Genomic DNA, 22,613 nt, shown 5'->3' on the forward strand with positions numbered 1-22,613 from the left:
TGCGCTCACCCCTTATTGACGTTATGATCATCGTCGACCCACTGAACCTGAACGTGTTCCTGGTTCTCCTCCTGATCAGCTTTTCCACAGGCGATACTAAAATCTTTCATCTCTCTCAAAGCTTGTCTTAAGGCCTCCATGGTTTCAGCTGTAATCTGCACCATTACACCATCTGCGGTGCAAGCATTATAAGAACAACCCATAAGAACACAAATCGGCACATTTAAGCACTTGGAAATTAGGATCAGGCACAAAAAGTACAACTGTGACTTTTGGGCAGAAACATTACCAGGGAGATTATGTCCAGTTTAGAAACGGCTCCAAAGGGATCAGATGTCCTACATTTAGAGAAAGAGGCTGCAAATGTCTTTTGTCATACCTTCAACAATGCTTGTCTTTGCCAAGTAGCCCGATGAAGCTTTCAAAGCCCCGCTAAAGACAAAGAATGAGGCACCGGTCACTGAAAAGGAAATAATACATTCAATTAAAAAAAAGTTCTTTCAAGTATATACGTTCGCTTTGAGATTAATGTAATTTTCTAACTTGAATAGCATTTCACTAAGTTTTAAAAGTTGAAAAAAGGATATCCAATATGATAGATATCATGGATCCGATGAATTTGAATTTCCGGCAAACTCGGTCCTGGAGGGCCAGTGTCCTGCACAGCTCACCTCCAACTCTAATCAAACACACCTGCTTATAGATTTCTAGTGATCTTGAAGACACTGATTAGTTTGTTCAGGTGTGTTTGACTAGTGCTGTAACAAAACTCTGCAGGGACACCGGCTCGCAAGGATTAAGTTTGCCCATCCCTGAACTAGCCTAATAATAATATATCATTATTGATAGCATATTCTGATCCAATTGCAGCTCTAATTTACACATCCTCACCTTAAAATTATAAGGTTCTATTTGGCATTTTTGTCAAAACTGAGTTATTCACATATTCTTATTAAATGACAACTTTACATTACATTAATACATTACATTATGCGGTGTTCTTTTTTAAGTTTTACAATTCAAGACTTTTTATTTTTAGACTTTTTATTTAAAAAACAACTGTTACACACATACTGTTTGCTGTATGGAATGCAAAAACTTTTAAGCTCAATATCTCAAAATCATTCAGAACGCAGATAGAACCTTATAATTCCAAGGTGACTAAATATTAAGAAAGTTTCTGGAGCTTTTATGAATTTTTGTATTTTAATACATTTAACAAAGTATTGTAATGCTTGAATACCTTTGTTACTAGAAGAGTCATTGATTATCTATATACCTGATCGTGGTGTCTGTTGCTTAACCCATTGCTATAAAACTTTTATATACAGTATCTATACGTGACCTTTCTTTCTTTCTTTTTATCTATCTATCTATCTATCTATCTATCTATCTATCTATCTATCTATCTATCTATCTATCTATCTATCTATCTATCTATCTATCTATCTATCTATCTATCTATCTATCTATCTATCTATCTATCCATCTATCTATCCATCTATCTATCCATCTATCCATCCATCTATCATCCATCCATCCATCCATCCATCCATCCAGTAGTATGTTTGTATATTTTGTTTTTTTTAGCATTTAACAAAATAGAAATAAAAAATACAGTAAAATACAGTTTACTACATGAATATTATGACAGAAATATAATAGATGTAATCTATAGTAATTTCTAATTATCTATAAATATAGCAATTTTAATACACATGAATGAGTCATTCATACAAAGCTGAATATTCAACATAATTGCTTCAGTCTTGTTTTGCCTATGTTTAACAACTATGATCAATTTGAAATCATAATATGGTGATTTGAACTCAAGAAACACTCGTTATTATCAGTTGTTTATTATCATTGTTACCTTAGGGTGCTTTATGTACATTTTTGACTCTTCTAAATCATAGAAATACTATAACATGATTGCAGATATTTAAAAAAAATGCTGAGTGAACATTTTTGTTCATCTGAAAAACAATGTTAAAAACTTTTATTCTCCTTTAAAAATGTGTTGTGTCAAAATATCCATCTTTGTTTTGTTCTCACTGCCAGTTCAGCCAACTTTATTTCAGCATCCCGAATTGCCTTGGTGAAAAAAGAAAAGATATTTCATTTCAGTCGTGAAGGCTGCCTCAATGTATGAAAATGCGACCTCTGGAGAACAGCAGCAGCCTCCAAAATGAGACACCGACTTCATATAAGGTGAACTTTAATTAGCAAAAATTATAAATATTACAAACGCAAAAATGATCTGAGCAGGTTACATTGTGACACCGCGTCCTAATAACATCCGACCCACATGCGATTCCAGTGCCAAGCATTTTGGCTACAGATGCAACATGACAGAAACATTTACATACCTGTCATTCAGAAGCACAGAATAGTGCACACACTTGATAAGGTAATGTGTGAAGTTGTGGACACGTCAGTGCAAGGATTACATGCCCTTTAAATGACCATGCTTAATCGGTAAACGATAAGGTCACCAATTTGTAGGGCTATCAACAATGGCTGCATATTTTTGGCTTGGAACAGCCTTCTGTTAAAGATCTTTGTGTTCATCCTTACTACAGCCAAAAATTAAAACCTCCTTTTGAATTAATTGGACTTTCACTGAAACCAAATCTAAGAAGTATCGTAATCGGTACTCTGTATCAGCAAGTACACAAAATAAAATACTCATAGTCTTATTAGTTAGTAAAAAAGTAGTATCGGTTCATCCCTGGCATGTAGTTATGCCTCATTCACACCAGCAGCAAATTTGAAGCTGCCTGTGGCTCTTGATGGTGATTGAAACCGTTAGTGGGCGTTCCCACCTTGAGGTTGCTTAGGTAACGTTTATGGTGATAGTTACAGAGAGTGAATGAGTTTTACGCGCCGCTGAAAGTAAACATTGTTCAGAGAAAACACTAAATATAAATGGAATTAGTACATAAAACACTTAATTCAATAATAATCAAGGAAAAAGTGTGTTGTCCGTCATTGTGACAATCTACTGCAAACGTAGGTCTGTATAGGTCTACAGCACATAAGCGCTACTAGGGCTGGGACAAAATATTGATCAATACTCTGGTGCCATGTAACAATATTTATCTAAATGTATAAAAATCTGAATAAATTAATCAGTCTTACACTGACTTCAGCAGTTTACTGCTTTGGCTGCAGTACACCCAGGCACATCCAGTAATGGCAGGATAAACAATGCATCAGAGACAACCACTGACAGATGAGCCATTGCATGGGAGAAAATCTCAGGCATATGGATACCTACTTCTATTCAAGCCTGACCAGGCAATTGTGTGTTTCAGACATCCAGTTTCCCCCAATCTTTTGCTACAGTAGTTTCTCCCTCACAGAACTGCTTTCAGTTCACTAGAACACTTGCGTGTACCCGCAGTCAGACTTCATACAGAAATATGTGCTTAAACTAATGCATACTGCCAGAATTTATATTAGATAATCAACTAGACATGAACATATAATTTGAAAGGCCTTGCGTTTATTTAACCATTGCAGACCTTGCGAAAGTCAGATGCTATTACGAAAACTTTGGCTGGAAATATTAGTTAAACAAAAAATAAATAAAAAAACGTTAAAAGTCCTTTTTTATTATTTGTTAAGTAAATAACTAATGTTCTCCACTGCTGGAGACATCATAAGTGGTAACAGGAGTCTATGCTCACGTCTATGAGCATTCTAATCTGTTACTGTTCTTGAAGAAAATATATCAATCTTGTGACTGCATGATTTTGCATTAAAAACAAACTATGTCTAAGCATAAAATACATCAAATAAGTTGGCCAAGTCGTAATAAGTGTCTTAAGTTAACAGAAAACTAGAAAGCAATAGATTTTTATTTCAATAAATTAAATTTTCAGTTTCAATTCTATGAAATGCTTTGTTAATAAAAAAATGCATCATAAATTTTTAAAGGATTTTTTCTTATTCATTTACAAATATTGTGATATATCAATATCAGGGACAAAATATAGTGATAATATAATTTCATAAGTTAACCTGTTATTCCTACCCCTAAGCGCTACTGATGCTCCAATTGGTCGTCGCTCAAGAAAGTAACTTCATTTGTGTAAAGTTAAAGGATTCTCAACTTTGTCACATTCCTCAACATGCCCACCTTGTAGTCAACCTTAGCTGTCATTAGCGTAGACAGTGGTCACCTGAAGTCGCTTACTCTGCATTGTAATAAACAGTCGTTTTGCCACTGTGAGTCGCTTGCAGTGTGAATGCAGCTTCATCGGAGAACGGGCAAAGTGAAAAAAAAAATGTTGTTTGATTTTGGAGTGCAATACTTAGTTCAACCAGAGGGTGTAAAATTTACCTTCTGCAACTTTAAGTCATCCAGTTTTAAAGTATTGTAATAACCCTAGTAAGACTCCATGGTTTTTCTGATGAGTTTGCCAGGGTTTATAAATTTGTGGAATTTTTTGTGCTTAATAATCAAAAAAACCTGTAATAAATGACTCTATGATTCCTATTTACTTAGAGAAATATTATTAAAGAAATATATTGGATCCGTAATGAAAGTGAAAAAAGAAGCTTCAAAGATTAGCTTGCAAGTAATCTTGCCATACCTTTGCGAGGCTGGTGATGAATACTAATGGCCTGCGTCTGGTAGTTACCATCATCATTCTGAACGCAGACGAGATGAGAATCTGCCCTATCGTTGAAGCATGCACCCATTGCCAGCACATGCTCGTTGGATTTATTCATTGCCTTCATAAGCTGAAAAAAGAAAAAGTCAAAAGACAAAAAAAACTTGTTATAACATTTCAACGTTATGCAAAATCCTAAAACTTAATTCATAATTTCAGGGTATACAATGTTCTAGTAAACTGAATGAATTAGCATGTGGCTAACAAAGAACATTGAGAGTAAGCTTTAAATCAGGGGTTCTCAACCTTTTTCACTTTAGGACACACACACACACGCACGCACGCACGCACGCACACACACACACACACACACACACACACTTGTAGTGCCTTCCATTATTTTCTATTATCAGCATTTTATAAAAAAAAAATTATATTTAATTATATATTACACTATAACATATTTACTACATATTAAATTATTATTATTTTACTCACTTTTACTTCACACAAAGTTTTTGAATAAACAGACTTGTGTACTAGTTACAGATGCGATCATGAGGCTGTTTTGCACAGAGTTTAAAGTAATCAATCAGAGAACAGGAGAAAGTGCATTACTTCAATCATTTTAAGATAGCAAATTAACAAAAAAAAATCCAAAAATTATAGTATAATATTAAGAGTTCATTTTTAGCTATCTCAGGAATGCAAAGGCCCACTAATGCTGGGGCCCACAGGTTGAGAATCCCTGCTTTAAATTATCTCTGTTAGTCAAAGGTCTGCACCACAAGTTCTGCTCCATCGAAAGCTTTTCAAACAGAAGCGAAAATGAAAATGAACTCATCCTCAAGTTTCTTTCCAAGAGTTTCTTTCTTCTATTGAACACAAAAGAAGGTATATTGAAGAGATAGTTGAAGAAACTACATAGCAGAAAAAACAAATACTATGAAAATCAGTGATTACAGGTTTCCAGCTTTCTTCAAACATATCTTCTTTTGTGTTCAACAGAAACAGGTTTGTGACAAGTGAAGAATAAGTGAATAATGACCGAATTTTAAGTTTTGGGTGAACTATCCCTTTAACATGATAGAAGTTTAAAATGTTAAAAAGGTTGGATGTTCTCCATGTGTTAGTCTTCATTTACCTCATTGTAGCGATTGCTCGGAATCTTGATGCACGTCTTCCTCACTTCCATGTCCACCACCAGCCCCTTCACCACCGGTAACGTGTACTGATAATTTCGGAAGTCCTGTAGACACGTGAGAAAAGTCCTTAATTGAGTTGACATGGCATCACATTAGAATTCTATGATATTTATTGTCTATGATTATACTGTAAATGTTAACCCTGTAATTCATGTAACCGTTAACTCCATAATTATAAGTAAATCATCCCTGTATGATATAGGTGAGTTGAATAATATAGTTTTATTAAATAATAAAATACTAAATAAGTGTTTTTTTTTTCAAATATTAATGTTTGTGAATGATTGAATTGACTTTTTTAACTGACAATTTAACATTGAGGGATTTATATTTTTCACGCAATGTGGGACTGTGGAGCTTCACTGTGTATTTTTGTAAATAAAGATTAATACATTACACAAAAGCAGAATACTCTTTCCACTGTTAAATGGTTTGTTAGGCTAGGGCAATGTTTGGCTGAGACTACAAAATCCGAGATTCCAATAAAATCTAAATACTTTAACGTTAAAATTGACCAAAATAAAGTTTTGATTTACAGTGGGAAATTGACTAAATGTCTTCATGGAACATAATCTTTACTAAATATATGAATGATTTTTGGCATCATTTTTTAAAATCATTTTGGCTCAATGTATTTTTGGCTATTCCAACTAATACCTGTGCAACATTACACTGACTTTGTGATCCATGATTAAATATTCTTTTATTTATTTATTTTGTTCTGTTTTACTGTATGAAACAGTTGTGCATCTCAGTCGAACTCTGTGGTGTGATCTATTCCTGAGTAATTTAACACTTTAAAATAATAGTCCCTCAGTAAGTTTCTACAAGCTTCACAAAGTCAAATTTAAGACTTTTTACCACCATTATGAATGAACTTTCAGGCATATACATGTCTGAACATGAAGCATATTTTCTAATAACCCGTTTGATCCAACTGAAAAGATTTTTACTTGCCCCGTCAAAACAATTCTAATTAGTAATTTCTTAGCCAACTGTTTTAACTAATGTGCCCAAACATGCAAAACAACCCTAGTTGTGTACATACTTTTTTCAAAATAACTTTTCTTCAAAAAACAAACAAAATTGTAAACAAATGTTATTGTAAAGAAGATAATTAAACCTTATTGGTAAATAGAGATATAAATGGAGCTTTGTTAATTTTTTTTTTAGATGGATTGTTGTTGATTAAATGGGCGTTGGAAAATTAAGACTTGTTTAAATTCTTTAAGCCAAACAAAACAATATTTCAGTGAATTTATGACTTTTAAGACCTAACATTTTGTTTTTAAAAGGTAAGACTTTTAAAACCCTGCATGCACACTACCTAGTTAATGTTAGTTTAATGTTTTTACAAACTTTAGCTAAGTACTATATGTTTTATTTTACTGTAAAGCACTTTGTGACTTCATGTCTGTGAAAAAATGCATTTTTACTTTACTTTTACCAAGTATGTAAACTCTTGGAAAGCATTAATTAATCATAGTTCAACATTTAATAATGGATTACTGAAATCCAAATTTGTGCTTGTTAACATTATTTAATGCACAGTGAGTTAACATGAACTAACATGAATTTGTATAACGTTAACTAACATTATCACATACCAATAATACTGTCAGTAATGTATTACTAATTGTTTGTTTGTTTTAGCAAATACATTAAGTAATGGGCTATTATTTTAAAGCCTTACCCTGAAGTATTTATGATTTATGACAACCACCACTTGTTTCTAAAATGAACCTGCCACTTTGAACAAATCTTTTGAAAGAATGATTTGATTAACCACTCATTAAGTGGGACCCGCTGGTGTTTTTTTTGTGTTGTAATAATCCACAACAGGCCAGAACCACCCAAGAAACCAACATTCAGAAAATCATAATATAACAATCATTATCAAAACCTGTACAGTCTTGTACATTCCCAATCTTTTATTTATGGTACGTGTATGTGCTAAATGCAGAAAAATGCAGGGAAATAGGAATACTTACTGCCAGTAAGTTCATGATTGTATGACCGGTTTCTCCAAACAGGGGTTTTCTGAAGCGAACACTAAACAGCGGGCAGGGGTAAACTGCAAAACAAGTTCACAATAAGAACATGCTAAACTACTGATACAAGTCACGCTAGTCAAATCAGAAGCTTACAATAAGCTGCTTCACACTCCGCATGACTTAGCGGCCCCTATTATATAATAAGGCAATTACTATAATGTAAAAATCGAGGGCCTGTTGTGCCCAACCGGTCCTCAAACACTCTGCTAAACATTAGACTATAACTGTTCACAGCATCAAAGGATGCTTTCACACTAGCACTTTTGGTCTGCACCCAAGTTGGTTTGACGTCACAGTACTGTACATTTAGCTAGTGTGAACGTGTCTTCTGAACTCAAAAGTACAAGAAGGCTTGATATCATGGCTGAGGATTCACGATTTGAGAAGCTAAGCAGGAAACTTATTCTTCATGGGGGCTGCGCTTGCGAATTACGAACAGAGAGCTCGGTCTGAGAAAGTCAAAGAAAAAGACATTTCCTAAACAGCTTTTTTACAGGATGCAGAAAACAGACCTTCCACTCTTACTGTTCAGGTTAAACAATTCACCATGCTAAGAGGTGATATAAATTACAGTAAATATATATATATATATATATATATATATATATATTTTTTTTTTTTTTTCCCTCCAGTTTTCAATTTTTTTTGCATTCCATCTTGGGCTTTGTTTTAATAGTTTAGTTAAAGACTATAGAATGCACAAGACATGTCACTTGTATTATTTTGAATAGGGAAAAGTGTAACGGTCAATATGGTGAATGAAGCCCCGCATATTCATACAAGAGCCATTCATCGATCGCTATAAACTGATGTTTCTCCAGGGGAAAAGCTTGGACCAGACATGTGCTTTTATGACAATTTATGTGGTCAACAAACAAACTGAAATCTCAGCGAATACTTGCTTCACAGACATAAGACATATATCCAAACAAAGCTTGAAATATGTACTTTTAAATAAACCAACTATACTTGAAAATGTTTTATTGGTTTGTAATCTGTATTAAACAAATGTGAGGTACAGTCCGTCCTGTCAAACGCACATCACATGACAGCAACTACTCAAATGCCCACAAACTTGTAAAAATAGAGTCGCTTATTTCGGTAGGACATTCACAATGAAGACCAAGTTGTGAATTGTTTCAGAAGAGCAGCACGATCAGACGATTATTATCCAGTGGATGATAATGTGTAACACAGCCATAAATGAGAGTGGTGTCGTGATCTCGTTACCTTAGAGTGTGAATGTGTATTAGCTCGGGCAACCTGAAAATGCCAATTTTAATTGATTTGAACGTTTAGAAACTAGACTTATGAGACTGATGTTGTTTAATTTTATTGTTGATCCCAAATATGTAATGTAATTGTAAGCTTGTCAAACTGTTTTGGAAAATTAGATGTTTCCCTATTCAGATAGAAAGCCCGAGCACACTGTCTAAGAGGTGTTTTAAAGATGGCTGCTGATTGAAATGACTTGCTTTAAAGGGCACCTATGGTGAAAAATCTACTTTTCAAGCTGTTTGGACAGACATATGTGTAGGTATAGTGTATATACTGACATATTGGGGTGATATAAACACACCCAGTCCATTTCTTTCAATTTAACAACATAAAAAAACTGTGGACCAATTGGAGAGGTTTTAAGACCGACTGCAACTTGATGTAGGAGTTACTTCAGATTCACTTCATCAGCACAGCCACGTGTCAGAACAATTATAAAAGATGCTTCAATCCTGGTTTGCGAACATTAAATCAGGTTTATTTTGTATATTAACATAAAAGATATCCATACAATAGTGGATATTAACCTGTATCCTTTCACAATTGTTTGTAAAAAGAGGTCAAAACTAAACGCGCACACTGTCTGTGTGCGTGTCCGTGCTCTGTCTGTCTGTCTCTGTGCATGTATGCGTGCGTAAACTTTCTTTCTTTGACTTGTTGCAACTCCACAACAAATGCATCAAATACTCATTGGTAAAGTTCTTACTGTAGTATTTCTAACAAACTTTACGATAGACCTTCTTCCTTCATGTCTGTGTTGTCTAAAGCACCCGAGGGAGGAGATTTAAGGCACGCTGACAGGCAAGTGGAAACCGTGGGTGTGAAGGACTAGCCTTAGAGGCGCAGTACATAAAAACTGCAACCTGATGTTCAGAGCTATAAAATAGAAACTTACGAATGTTATAATAAAAAAATCTGACGGGTGTTTTGAGCTAAAACTTTACCGACACATTCTAGAGACACAAAGACTTGTATTAAATTTGGAAAAAAGGGGTAACCTAGTTCCCTTTAAAGGGACCTTGGTTATGTTCATATTTTAGTAAAGCAAATGCTGGTGTAAGTAATTTAAATTAAATTAAAAGAAACCTTATTCTTCATGTACGAATGGGCGCAGCCATTGGAATCTTTTGGCTTGAGACTCCTTCACTTCTATTGATTTCTACAAGTTTAAAACTGCTCATTATGCTGCTTGATTTAGCAAACTTATATTCTTTAATTATATTATTCTATTTATGTATAGTCATGAACACACTTGTTTGTGGAGCCATTAGTTTGACAGTTTTCTACTGTTTATTATTCCTATTAATTTCTCTCATAGGTGACAGAATTGGAAGTTTTAAAACACTCGAAAAACAAGCTAACTTAAACATTGCAGAATAAAGTCAAAACAAATGTAAAACTTATTTTTTTACAACTACAGTGATCAGCAGAACTGAGTACACCCTATTTTGAAAAAAAAAAAATTTTAATCCATTTCTCAGTGAATATAGACAATGTATTTTGGTGCATTTAAACAAAACAGATTTATTAAACAGATGTTTAAAAAAATATTTTAGTAGTTTTTTACCAAACATAATTAGAAATTGAAGATAATACAGTTATAATTTAAGCAAAATATTGCAAAAAAAAAAAATAAAACCTACAAAATTTCAACAATTTTGTTTCAATTTTTTTGCTTCTCTTGATTTTTTATCTTTTTTAAATTTATATTTAATATTTATAACATAAATTTGGGTGATACTAGTATACTAGTAATACTAGTTTTTGGGTGATACTAGTCTATTAGTAATACTAGTTTTTGGACCGTTATTATAAGTTCTTTTGTTAGATAAGCTCCAGATTTAGCTTCAGTACAGATTTAGCTTCAGTACTGACTAATCTAATGTATGTGCACAAATATAATATTGTATATCTTCATAAAAATATGAATTTAAAAGATAGATTTGTGAGGGCTGTACTTATATATGCTGAGGACTGCATTAAATAAATGGATGTTCATAATTTGAATTATAATTATTATTATGATTATTATTATCACTGCAATTGGCCAATACACAGTAGTTAACATTTAAAGTGAATAACCACCTTTTAATCAAAGTTCTCCTAAAACTATTAAATAGTACTTCTTCTTGTCTTTGAAAAGATGAAATTCTGAAAAACGTTTTTGATCCATTTCAAATGGTGACTGATATTCAGTGCTATCTCACGAGGAAACATTACTCTTTTACCTACTGTCTGAAAAGTGACTAATTTTTACAAATTTAAAGACTTAATTCCTACTTTGTAAAAAATTGTATGATCAATTAGTCTTGACAACATATGCTTTTAGGTCATTATAACTTATTAAACTAAGTTAATCATGTTCTAAATTTTATAAGTTGCAAGCTGTTTTAAGTCAGTTTAACATAATATAAGTTAATAGACTAATTTGATTCAACTTAATTTAAGACAACCAGGATTTTTTAGTGTACAACAATTTAACAATTTTAAAAAGGAGGCATTCTCCCAAATCCCTCCCCTAAACCTAAACGTCATCGGCGGATAAGCAAACCATAATGATATGTAAAAATAATTGTAAGAATTCATATGAATCAGTTAAACTGAACTATTACTTTGAGTGGCAATTGTAAAGACTTTTCAGATTGTGTGTGTATTTGACATGACAACAGTGTTTTTTACAATTATTATTAAATGCAACTGTAAAATGTTATAAGCTCAAGAGATTATGTCACTGTGAGCAGATACTAAAATCGCCACAAGCATCATGCATGCTTGAGGATATGTATAGTAAATGAAGCTCCGCCAATGGCTGGCACACAGACACGCGGAGCATGCAAACTTCATATTTAGTCTCATTTGAGTTAAATATTCACAGCCATTAGTCCATAATGTAAATGGCTGGCTCTAAAGTGCTATTTTTTATTTAATATTCCAAATATTGCCAAATTACATGATATTTTGCATGTAGAGCTGCATTTCCCCATTGCAGAAATCATAGGTTTTTATATAAAAACTAGAGGAAGAATTTTTAAAGAAGTCCTATTTTTCATGTTAAAAGGGCCATAAAACCCACTTGTTTCAGCAGGGTTTTTTCAACCATGCTTGTGCATAGTTTCTCGACTATTGTTGTTGAGCGTCATGTGCACTGTAATCCACATGCGAGTCCTGCTGCGCTCTCATAGAGAGAAAATGAAAACAAAACCTTCACCCCAGCAAATTCTAAAAGCAACTCTGCACGCTTGTTTTGGCAACACAACATGTCGTCGATCTGCCGTCTGAACACTTGTTATATCAAGTTTTACTCATGCATTAATGCAGCACACTCAGAGACGTAATAAGGTACTCCCAGGTAGAGGCGTCCAGTCTACATGCTGGAATACAAGCTAAGATCTGATGGCCGTGACGCAGCTTGAAAAATTTGTTTCAAACCGGAAGTACGAATCTGCTCGAAATAATGCAAAAACAACCAATTTTCACTTTTTAGTGAAATGTGTGTCCTAAGTGTTTTTAGCAGTATGGGACACATATACGACTGTCAAAAGCTCAAAAAATGTGTTTTGGAGATTCGTGACCCTTTATAGAGTTGATTGTACTAAAATATTATTTCATGATGTTTAGTAAGCTTGAAAGTTTCCTCTATTCTTTTCCCAGTTAAACAGACACTTACTTTCATGCATTTTGTGAGTAGTTGATGAGTGAGTGTGTTCTAATCAGCTCTAATCTCTAATGTGCAGTGCAGCCCATTAGCCATCATTCATCAAGTAATATGATCATTATTAAGGTGTTTAAACAAAAAAATGTGTTACACATATCTTACACATATTTAAGAATCAGAATATTAAAAATTTCACTTTACATGCATGAACACTGCAAGGCATATCATAGTGATGACATTGTTTATTTGCCTCTCCCTGCCCAGAAAACATTTTAAAGGCACTGTATGCAAGTTTTTGACTCTTCTAAAGCATAAAAAATATATAATATGTTTGCAGATATTTAAGAAGCATGCCAAGTGAACATTCTTGTTTATCTGAAAAAACATGTAAATATGCTTAAAAAATGAGCTTCTGTTTTCTGTTTTTTTACTGTTTTTGAACCTGCCCAACGCCTGTTTAGCAAATTATGTTTCAGCACCTCTTTGTGGAAAACAGTGTTCTTTTCATTCATTCATTCATTCAGTCAGTCAGTCAGTCATAAAGGCTCTCCAATTGTGCGTCCGCCACCAAAATGTGACCTCTGGTGGACAGTAGTGGCCTCCAAAATGAGATGCAGATTTAGAGGTAGTTACTAGTTGGCAAATAATATAAATATTACAAATGTAAACATTAAGTGAGCAGGTTACATTTTAACCCTGTGTCCTAACAACACGCTACATTAGGAGAGATGCAGTGATAAGCCAGATATGCAGTTTGCACCAGACGAAACACAAAAAAAATTTAAATGCAGCCATTCAGAATAGTGCACTTACTGCACTACAACGAAATGGAAAGGTTTATAATCTAATTATTACATATTAATATTATTAAATATGCATACTGAATAGCTGGTATTTGTTGGGTTGAACTGAGTCACAGTTTAGAGTCTTAGTTTAATTTCAAACGTTTTCAAAGTTTCATAGTTTATTTTATTTTCAAGATCTAAGGTGAACTATCTGCTGCTGCTCTCAGTGGCAATAAATGTCATGTAAACCAGCATTCAAACTCGTATTATTAGCATCTAACATTGAATAAAGCACATGAGATGTACCTAGGGTTATCGTTGTCAGTTTATCTTATTGGTCAGCTTCACAAAAATAGAAGCCGTTTTTAAAATATCAATTAGTCAAGGCTCCCTCCTGTTGGTGACATCAATCTGGCAACTTGCGATTGCGTGTTTTAATCCAGGTGTGCAATACCTAGTGCAACCACTGGGTGTCTACCTTACATACTGTACCTGTAATTTCTACTGGCAGAATTTGAAATGATTTACTGACATCAGTAAAACCTCAGAAAACAAAGCTTGTAGTCCATTGAGCCATTCATTGTATTTCTTGAAAATACATATTTTTTCTAAATTTAATATATTTTATAACTTTGAGGCCTGTGAGATTTTTGATTTTTTTACCACATTCAAAAAGTGAAACAGCATAATAAGACGCCTTTAAACATTTGAATAACTTACATCATTAAACTGGCCTCAACATCAAGAAAACTCACATCTGTATTCTGCCCCAAGGCGGAGCATGAGTCGAATGGGAAAGACCTTAGCCCAGGGGGTCTCCCACTTCTGCACCAGGATGCCAAAGAGGTAGGGCGAGTTCGGCAACGGCAGGTCCTGCAGGGTCTGAAAGGTTGGATTGACGTAAAGGAAGCCGCCATGTTCCTTGCTGCCCAGGAAGCTTTGTGTGAAGAATGAGTGGCCCAGGTGACCTAACACATTTCCTGCACACAACCAAGAGTGGGATTTAGATAAGCTCAACCACTGTATTGCTTCTGTATTCTTTAATATTGAAGGGATAGTTTGCCCAAATATGAAAACTGATTCACAATTGACTCAGCATCAAGTAGTTGCAAATCTATACGAGTTTCATTTTTCTGTTGAACACAAAACAATATATTTTTAAAATGTTCAAAACCTCTAAACATTGACTTCAATAGTAAAAAAAAAAAAAACACTATGGAAGTCAATGGTTACAGATTTTTTTAAATAAATTATTTTGTGTTTAACAGAAGAAAAAAACTCAAACAGGTTGTAAGTTAGGTAAAGGATGACAGAATATTCAGTTTTGGGTGAAGTATCCCTTTAATTTAGCTTGGAGTTCTCTTACAATAAAGTGGTTTAAAACAAAGCATACATTTTCTCACAAATATACACTGTAGTGTCACTTTATTTCTCAGTGTTTGAAATAGTTTGTTCAAGGATCTACCTTTGTTTATCGCCTCTTTCTGAGAGATTACTCTGGTCTGATTGGTTAGAGAGTCAACCACTTTCAGGGCGTGTTAAAAAACAAAATGACATTTAGCAATATCTAAACTTCAGCATCCTCTGCACTGGTTAACAGTGTTATGAACCATAACATTCGTGTTGGTTTTACTGTATCGGTATGTCAACTAATGATATTTTCAATTGCTATAAATTTAAGCAAGTCTGGATCTTAATTAAAGGCAAATAAAAGGTCATTAAAAATACACAGTAGTTGGTACAAGATTACCAACCATTGATGATAAATAATAACGTTAAAGCAATAAAGTAATAATTCACGACAAAATTATAATTCTATCACTGCTTAGAACAGTTTTGGTCCTCAGTGACATATTCACAAAGGACAATACAATAGAAGTCATATGAGAATTGAAAATATTTGGTTTCCACAATTGTTCTAAATATCTTCTTTCATTCTCAACAGATGATGTTAAGTTTGTAATGACATAATAATAATTTTAGACACACTATGCCTGTTAAAGAGCCCTTATTATGCATTATGAAAGGTCATATTTTGGTTTTGGGGTCCCCAACAACAGTCTGATATGCATGCAGGGTCAAAAAAACACTTTCATTGTCTTATATTATGCATTTATTTTTACCTAATTATCCCAACGACTCCCATATAATTTGTTCAGTGATTAATTTGTTCCCAAACCTCTCCTTTGCGTCAGCCAAATCTTAGAAAATTGACCACACAACATGTGTGTGGAACAGCTGATGGTGGTCATAGCAACAAAAAGCAGGAAATCACGAGCACAAAACGCATTTAAAACGGCAAAGGACACGGCACATTTTCAACGCGGTGTAGAAAATGCAAAATGTGAATAGCACCATAAAGATTTAACCTGAAAGATACATTACAAGCACTGATCTATAACAGCTGGCTGAGCAAGAACAGGTTACAACACACAATTAAATACATATTTTGCAAACTACAGGAAACAAGGAAATCATTTTAAATCACACTACACGTTGTGTAGGAAGGAGAAACACTTACAGGATCCAAAGGAATCTAGAGGTCCCACCCATTCATAGTTTTCACCAATCCTTCCTTTAATAACAAATGGCTGGCAAATCCCGCGTTGCTGTGTAGGTTATTGTATCAACAGGGACAAACAGTACACAGTTGGCTATACTGTGGTGTTGTGAAAATAGAGAATAAGAGCCTTTATTATTTTTGAAAATGACCTTCCCTGCAGTGTGCAACACAGCTTTAGGCGAATGAAAACATCCTGCTAAGGATTAAATCTGAAAGTGCACTTTGTTTTAAAATATCGATTTTTTTTAGTAAAACATTTAACTCAAAGTAGTTTAAACGATTTGTTGTTCGTCCGGATCATTTGCCTGTTTGTATCGATGTCGACTTAAAACAATATCAAGTATGAACTGTAATATCCAGTAAAACGTGAACGAGACTTTTCCTTCAGACACTAGCGGAGTGCGATGGATTATAGGACTGATGATGACGGTCACTGACAAATGGAGATTCGGCTGTGGGGAATGAAAAGTTAAAGAGCCTATATTATGGGTTTTTTAAAATGCCCTTCCATGTAGTGTGTAACACAGCTCTAAGTGAAGTGAAATATCCAGCTAAGGCTTAAATGTGTAGGTGTACAGTGTTTAAAACTGTTGATTCATCTATAAAAGAGTCAACTCATAATGCTTTAAACGAGTCGCCTTGATAACGAGTCATTAGGTGTTTCGCCGTGACGTGACAATGAAACCAAGTAGTTACTCGCATAAACTCGGGAGATTTGAATCCTGCGGCCCGCCCTCTAAAACACAAAAAGCCGCACGCACGCACCAAATGAAGTTACAATGTGCAGATGGATATTATTAAGTCTCTACCCAAAGATGAAACCTCAGCATTAGTCCAGCCTTAATCAGTTTGAGTGCCTCTGGAAACTACATGCTACAAAGAATACTTCATCTGCAGTTTGTTAAAGGAAGGATCAGTAAAGACTACTCATGGTCTATGTCAGAACCTGGATCGGTTTCTTCCTCCATTTCTCAAGTGTAAGTATGTGCGATTAAAGTTGCTGCCTCATTTACTCTATACAGCAGTGTAGCAACATATAAATCACAACTCGCACAAAAGCAGCATTCTATTGGTCGATTTAGATGGAATCTGCAAGCATTGAAATCCATCAATTTTTAGCCCATTGAGAGCATTTATTTATTTGTAAAGGTGTGTAAATGTATATTTATTTAGCTTTTAAATTAATTTCTGTATATTATTGACTAATATGAAAGTGTTCATTTGATTTATTTACAATACAGTTTGGCTCTGATGAAGTCATATTTTCTGTCTTTTAGTAGATATATTATATGAGACTTGCTTTGTTTACCAAATAGGTGGATCTAGATTGATTTGTATTGTAAACATTAAATACAAGTTTGTTTGTTTTTTCATACAATAGGTTTATGTTATAGTACTCCCAAAATCATTCCACATAAATCTGCAGATTTTTTTTCTTAGCAGAAATAGTAAAAAATGCCTGCAGATTATGTCTGGCCCTACTGAGGTTTTACTAATTTTAGGATTAGGTTTTGGTAAGACTTCAGCTCTTAAAGGGATAGTTCACCAAACACTGAAAATTCTATCATTTACTCACGCTTTACTTGTTACAACCAGCCCGACTTGTTTGAGCGTGACAAAAAATAAGATCATTTAAACAAAGCTGAAAGCATTGGCGTTCACAGTATTTGTTTTTTCTAATATGGTTACAGGTTTTCAGCGTCCTTTAAAATAGCTTCTTTTGTGTTTAATAGAATAAAGTAACTCTTAAGTATTCGATTCATTAAAGGTGAGTAAATTTTAATTTTTAGGCAAACTATTTCCTTCATATCCACTCCAATTGCATTAGCCACTGTGCAATCTAAAGATTACTTAACCTGATCAGACAGATAACACTATTGACTAAACAAGTCTGAATTGGCCTCTGCACTTTTGACACATCGACAGGAGACTCACAAGGACTGCTGTCAGATAAAAAAAAACAGGGAACACTACTCAGTGGTTAAACCCATTGACCTGACGTAGGATTGGGTGACAAGAGGAGGATTGTGCCTGGAAAACAATTTCTGCTGAAGTAGATCTTCAGCAGGCCACCGGGGCCCGCAGCCTCATTTTACCTTCAAGCACCTCCTGGCAGAACAGTCTAATTTTATCTATTTAGGCCTCACTCTCATTTAGTCTGGATCAGTTTACCAGTACAGGACCCCCCTGCGCAGGCGTATCAGATTACCTGCAAGAGCCTCCCGGTACAGCTGGACGAAGTGGGTGAAGATGTCCTTAGGAATGGTTTTCTCATCAGGGAGGCACTGCAGGAGCACTACAACCTCAGCCTGGCCCACGGCATGCATGCCCTTTGTTGTCATATACCAGCACTTCCTATTTACATCTTCACACAGAGATGACACAAAAGATTGTTATGACTCAATGGCTGCGTTTCCACTATTGCGCCTAAAGCGAGCGAGCCAGGGCCAGTCACGTTTCCACTGTCACTTCCAGGGTCTGATCAGGCCAAAGCGAGGCTTCCTCAGGGCCAGTGGCTGGCCTTTTTTGGCCCGCCGAATACCTTGGGCCAAAGATGACCAGCTGGGGCTTCGGGAAGGAGTGAAAGGAGAGGCAAACTTTACCAGTGTCTGGTAAAGATCCCATCCCATGATCCCTAGTTTTCCGATCACACATGAGCATATGCGTCAAACAAATAAACAAATAAATAAATAAATAAATAAGGGAAAGAAAAACATATAGCTGGTCAGTTTAGCTAAAATGGGCTATTCCATAACACCTTATAGAATAGGGGTCTTTTTGCTTATGTGTTCCCTTTTAAATGTAAGTTTGTTGCATAAAAAAATAAAGTTTTAATTTAATATGTGACATTTCTTTGCTGCGTCCTCCTTGATGTTTCAATAACGCATGATAATCTTTACACCATATTAAAGACAAAGCAGCCAGTAAAGTTTGTCGAGAGTTTTTGTCAAGTTTAAAAGGTGTGTTTGTGCCTGATACATGCCATGCACGTTTAGATGCCTGTATGTGTGAGAGACCGGGGAAAAGAGCGCTCGTTTGACAGCTCTGTTAAAGCCGTGAGCAGCTTCTTTCTTGTATATCGACAAGATATATTGTATATCGATGTAATAAAATCGCATTAAATAAATAAACCAATTTAAAACAAACAAAAGCTATAAGAATGTAGGTATATACAATACGTAAATTAAACCATTTAAAGTCATATTAAACTTTCATTTTACAAAGGCCTATCTGAAAAAAAGATTTTAGATATTCTCTAAAAACAATAAACACTGGAGGAGGTTTAAAATATTATTCATAAAGTATTTGGATACGATGATATCAATCAAATCGTGCAAACAGAGCATTTTTGGGTGAGTGAAAGCAGAAACGACCTTCTTTGCCTTCAGCCACTACGCCCCTCGCTGCTGGAATCAGCTTCCAGAAATGATCAGATGTGCTCCAACATTAGGAACATTCAAACCAAGACTGAAAACACATCTGTTTAGCTGTGCCTTTACTGTATGAGCACTGTGCTACGTCCGTCAGATCGCACTATTATGTTTTTTCGTTTTCATTCTTTTATAACCTATTTTAACACTATTTTAATTCATTTTAACACATGAAATGTGCTATATAAATAAATTTGCCTTGCCTTGCCTATATCATCCAGTCATGTGCAGCGCCACTTTGCAAACGCAAACGCACAACTGCAAATACAAAATGTGTTCTATGTCCTCAAACAAGTGTTTATGTGTTTATATGACATGGTAAAATTTAAAAATGAAAATTCAAATGTTTTTTTTTTAATTTTGGTAACATTTAAATTTAAAATTTTTTATATTTTATTACTTGCTCTAATATCCTGAAACACTTAACACTACTTTACTTAAGATCATCGAATAATATGCAACATCCTTAAATAAAGGGGAATTACCTATTAGGTGTCATATCGACTAGGGAAAAATTTATATGTTTTAGGTCTCTCCAGAGCATTTGGGCTGAATGTTTGGCAGCGTTTATCAAAACGAGGATGTTATAAAAATACATTTCATACTGAGTTACTACCGGAGAATTTCTGTGGTTTTATATTATGGATGGGTGCGCTCACTGCGCTGGGTCCTCGTGGTGAGACCACTCGATGCACGATGCCAACAGTCGGTGGATGAGTAAAAAAATATAATGAATGTAAAGACACAGGCCTGTGCGTATAGACATATAATGTTATGCTGTACACTAACGTGTCATATGTTGGTTTCGGTCGTCTTCATTTTAATCGTTTCATGATGATGCAATGGTGTGCTTTATCTGCCTGATTCCCGCTGAACTGGGCAAGTTGTGTGACGTTTGATTCTGGGAATGATCTGGGGGCAGCGTTTTTGTGACACGCTGCGAGCTACTAGCCTGACAGTGGAAACGCGACATGATTTCGGCCTCACTACTCAACCTCCCAGGTGATTGGCTCGGCACAATAAAAGCCCTGGCTCACACTTGCCCAACAATGTAAATGCGGCTATTGAGAGCCATGGGAAATTCTTTGGCTTGATTAAATCTTTCCTTACCAAAATACAAAATGCTTAAATATTCATAGCAGAAAATGTTCTGAGGACCATCAAATGTATAGGGTTCTAAAGTGATTGAATGCTTTTAGATCTGTGCATTCTGATAGTGACACCTGTTATAAAATAAGATTCATTTGCTGCTCTTCACTTGTTTGATGATAGACAAAGTGACTTCAAATGGCGTGTACTGAAACTGATCTGGGATCTTAAAAAAAAAAAAAAAAAAAAAAAAAAATTATATATATATATATATATATATATATATATATATATATATATATATATATATATATATATATATATATATTTCATATTTCTATCACTGCTTTTTTCCTCCACCCAATTTTTTCCCCACCAACACGTCCCTTCTGGGTCTCCGTAAAAATTTGCCATGATGTAAGGGTGAGTAATTAAGGAGTTAAAATACTAATGTTTAAGTAAATTATCGCTTTAAGCTCCAAGTCAGTATAGTAGCATGATATCCAAAAGATCAAGATCACACTTAAGACTGGGGCAACATAAATTCATCTTTGTGATCAAAATAACTAATTAAAACATTTTTATATCATATAACAAAATACATAGATAACCAGTTGAAGTAAAAATTATTAGCTCTCCTGTGATTTCTTTTTAAAATATTTCCCAAATGATTTAAGAGAGCAAGATATTTTCATCGTATTTCCTATAACACTTTTTATCAATTAATTAGTTAGAAATTAGTTATTAAAACTATTGCCCATGATCAAACATTTCGCAAATCATTCACATCATTAGCATATAAAATGAACCCGAGAGAACATTGAGCAAAACGAGTCTCACTCACAATTAACCAGTTTGACCATAGCCAAGAGGTTGGCATTGAGGACAAAAACCAAAGGATCAGGACAGCCCTCCTCAAGCTGCTGCATCAGCGCAATCTCAGAAGGTCTTTCCTCAACAGCGTAGTCTGCAGACACACAACATCAATAAATTAACTAGCAACAAATGGATTCAAGCCAGACTCTATTCAATTTCCTCTCACAGCACAATCTAGATGAGTAACCAACCCAATGAAAGCCATCTATTAGCATGAGAGGTGGAGACATAAGCAAAAACACGCACACAGACATGCACAAACAAGCAGCAATACTCATATTTTGGAGGAGTGGAGAAAGCTGAATGGTGAATGGTGAAGGATGGGCAAGCACCTGTGATGTGGCCTCCCGTACCTCCTTTGACGCCTGTGGAGATGAGGATGGGAGGAAGTCCGTCCTCTGGGATCAGACTGAAAGAGCTGCCCACTGGACTAGTAGTCAGGGCTCCACTGCCATGGACTGCCTGCAGAAGGGTAAACATACAAATGAAGCATTGTAATGATGGAAACAAGCCTGAATGAAGTGTCTAATTTTACAGATGAGCTTAAATAGAACAAAGTAAAGTGTCACCTCAGAGGCATTGGCTCCTGAGGATTTGTTTGAGTTTTGGGATGTAGCCACAGGCTGTGAGGGGTTGGGGTTTGCCGCAGGGGCTTTAGAAGAGTCTGTAGCTTCCCCATTGGGCAGAATGCCATCCGCAAACCAAACTCTCCTTTGCTCTCGAGGAAGAGAACCTACAAGTGCATTACAGAGACGAGGGTTTAAAGCTAAATTTACAATGTTTATTTTGCTAGTACAGACTGATATTCTTAAAGTGAACAATTAATCCGTGTTAATCCACTGAAAAAAGTGTTTCAGTAATCTTCAATCAATGTCTGAATATTTGGTTCTGGTGGTTCTACTCTGTTGATGTCAGTTTGACAGTTTCATCCACAAAATTCATAACCACGCCCCTCTAACCTTTTATTTGCTATAAGGAAATGATATGCCCACCTCCTACTCAATATTCTGTTTCACTTCAAAGAACATAAACATGAATATTGAAAATAAGTTTAC

The 22,613-nt window shown here is 34.9% G+C and overlaps 1 protein-coding gene across 4 annotated transcripts in view; it reads right to left on the reverse strand.

The window, feature by feature from the left end:
- zfyve9a (zinc finger, FYVE domain containing 9a) overlaps positions 1 to 22,613 on the reverse strand; it is a 73,736-nt gene that overhangs the window by 9,238 nt on the left and 41,885 nt on the right. Inside the window, exons 7-16 of one of the 4 annotated variants that reach the window (XR_015478398.1) lie at positions 22,128 to 22,291; positions 21,912 to 22,020; positions 21,527 to 21,649; positions 18,372 to 18,527; positions 14,320 to 14,579; positions 7,819 to 7,901; positions 5,767 to 5,871; positions 4,602 to 4,752; positions 380 to 460; positions 10 to 172 (exon numbers count right to left, since the gene is read on the reverse strand). Coding sequence is in view for 2 of the 4 variants with exons in the window: in XM_087240657.1 (XP_087096783.1) it covers positions 10 to 172; positions 380 to 460; positions 4,602 to 4,752; positions 5,767 to 5,871; positions 7,819 to 7,901; positions 14,355 to 14,579; positions 18,372 to 18,527; positions 21,527 to 21,649; positions 21,891 to 22,020; positions 22,128 to 22,291 (1,381 nt within the window). In the remaining 2 variants the exon portion in view is untranslated. Of the gene's footprint in view, positions 1 to 9; positions 173 to 379; positions 461 to 4,601; positions 4,753 to 5,766; positions 5,872 to 7,818; positions 7,902 to 14,319; positions 14,580 to 18,371; positions 18,528 to 21,526; positions 21,650 to 21,890; positions 22,021 to 22,127; positions 22,292 to 22,613 lie in introns of all 4 variants that reach the window. The other 3 variants (XR_015478397.1, XM_087240658.1, XM_087240657.1) reach the window with 3 other exon arrangements.

This window comes from Danio rerio, chromosome 2, assembly GCF_052040795.2.
Source record: "Danio rerio strain M-AB ecotype USA chromosome 2, GRCz13ab, whole genome shotgun sequence".
Classification (NCBI taxonomy): Eukaryota; Metazoa; Chordata; class Actinopteri; order Cypriniformes; family Danionidae; genus Danio; species Danio rerio.